This window comes from Ailuropoda melanoleuca, chromosome 10 (assembly GCF_002007445.2).
Source record: "Ailuropoda melanoleuca isolate Jingjing chromosome 10, ASM200744v2, whole genome shotgun sequence".
Lineage (NCBI taxonomy): Eukaryota > Metazoa > Chordata > Mammalia > Carnivora > Ursidae > Ailuropoda > Ailuropoda melanoleuca.
Genome location: NC_048227.1, coordinates 34,969,098 through 34,970,661, shown reverse-complemented (window position 1 = coordinate 34,970,661; position 1,564 = coordinate 34,969,098). Strand labels below are relative to the sequence as shown.

Sequence of the window (1,564 nt, the reverse complement as noted above, 5' to 3'; positions counted from 1 at the left end):
CAGCCGGGGCGCGCGGCCGCCGGGAGACCGGGCCGAGTGCGCGGCTCCGGACCGGCCCGGGCGGAGCGCGCACCGGCACGTGTCCACACCGGCCCGCACACGCGCGGTTGGCGGGACAGGGACAGACCCAGACCCCAACCCCGGCCCGGCCGCGCACCTCGAACTGCCAGTGGGCCGCCTGCAGCAGCTGCTTCGCCTGGTCGGCCGCGCAGCCCGCCGTCAGCACGAACTGGTTGATCATGACCTGGTGCTTGAGCTCGTCCATGTTCACGGACATGGCGCCGCCGCCGCGCTGCCCGCTGCCTCCCACCGCCGCGCTCCTCCGCCTCACGCGTCCACCATTAGCGAGCCGGCTCCGGCTAATACAAATATTTACTGTGCGGCTCTGACTCACCGAGCCTCGCCTGGCTCGGGGCCGCGGGGGCATGCTGGGAGATGTAGTCCCGCGCCGCGGCCGGCCGGGGGGCGCAGGGAGGTGTGTCCGGACGCTGCCCCTGCTGTGTGCGGAAGCGGGCGGGCGCGTCTGCGGGCTCTCACCGAGGCTCGTGGGGGTGCCGCAGGCGGAGGCCGCTGGCGTCTCTGCCCGCTGTGCCTGACATCCCTCTGTTGAATGGGCGCACACTTGGAAAGGGGTCCCTAGAAATTTTGGCACATATCTTTAAGCGCTAGGATGTACAGCCCCGAAGGCCTGGCACACAGTAGGCGCCAATAAATACTCTTCACTGAATGAATGAATGTGCCCTTTAGGGCTCTGCAGAAAGTCACCGCCTCCAGGAAGCCTTCCGGTCTCCCCAGCGCCCCGAGCAGAAGCTCATATCGTGCACTCGTGATACGGGTCCCTTCCCGGCCTGGCGCTTGGCCAGGCACACAGTAGGCCCAAGAAACGTTTGGGGATGGGATAGCGCCCGAACAAGCCGCCGAGGCGGGTAGGCTCTGGTGCCTCGGGGTTCCCTTCCCGCAGGGCTCCCACTTTCCCACGCAAAATCTCGTTCGTTCTGCCGGAAATCTCGGCTTTCGGATGCCGGCGCCAGGACCTGGCAGAGCCAGTTCCGGGGCGGCCCCGAACTCCTATTCCCAGAATGCCCCGGTTTATTTGCATCGCTCTGTCCCGAATGACGTCAAGTGACTGAGGCTGCATCACGGCCAATGGGCGGCCGCAGAGTGTTAGGACCTGGCCATATAAGGTAAACAAAGCTGGCGGCCCAATGAGGCTGCAGCGGGGGCGGGCACTGAGTCGGGGCCGACTGGGGCGCGTCACGTGGCGGGCGGGGGCGGGACTGGGGAGAACGGGAGTGGGGGAGTTGCGGGTTGTGTTTACAGCTCCGCACGCGCTGCTTCCGGGTGACGTCGTAGGTTGGGCGTGCGGGGCCAGGGAGGCTCCGAACGGGATCCCGGGCGGGGAGGCGGGGAGAGGTCTGGCTCGGTCACTCCCGCTCTGAGTGACCTTGGCCCGGTTCCTCGCGCTCCCTGGGCTCCAGTTTCATCCGTTGGGCAACCGTTCTTTGGGCCCTTTCTCGTGCCCTGCCCCTGACCTGGCCGGGGTTATTGCGGAGAGCACACCCGA

At 67.3% G+C, this 1,564-nt stretch overlaps 1 protein-coding gene across 1 annotated transcript in view; it reads right to left on the bottom strand.

The window, feature by feature from the left end:
* The window catches only part of UBALD1 (UBA like domain containing 1), an 11,461-nt gene extending 11,042 nt beyond the window's left edge, over positions 1 to 419 (bottom strand). Inside the window, exon 1 of the mRNA XM_019805250.2 lies at positions 158 to 419. Coding sequence (XP_019660809.2) covers positions 158 to 277 — 120 coding nt within the window. The 5' untranslated portion in view covers positions 278 to 419. The remainder of the gene's footprint in view (positions 1 to 157) is intronic.
* Between the last annotated feature and the right edge of the window lie 1,145 nt (positions 420 to 1,564).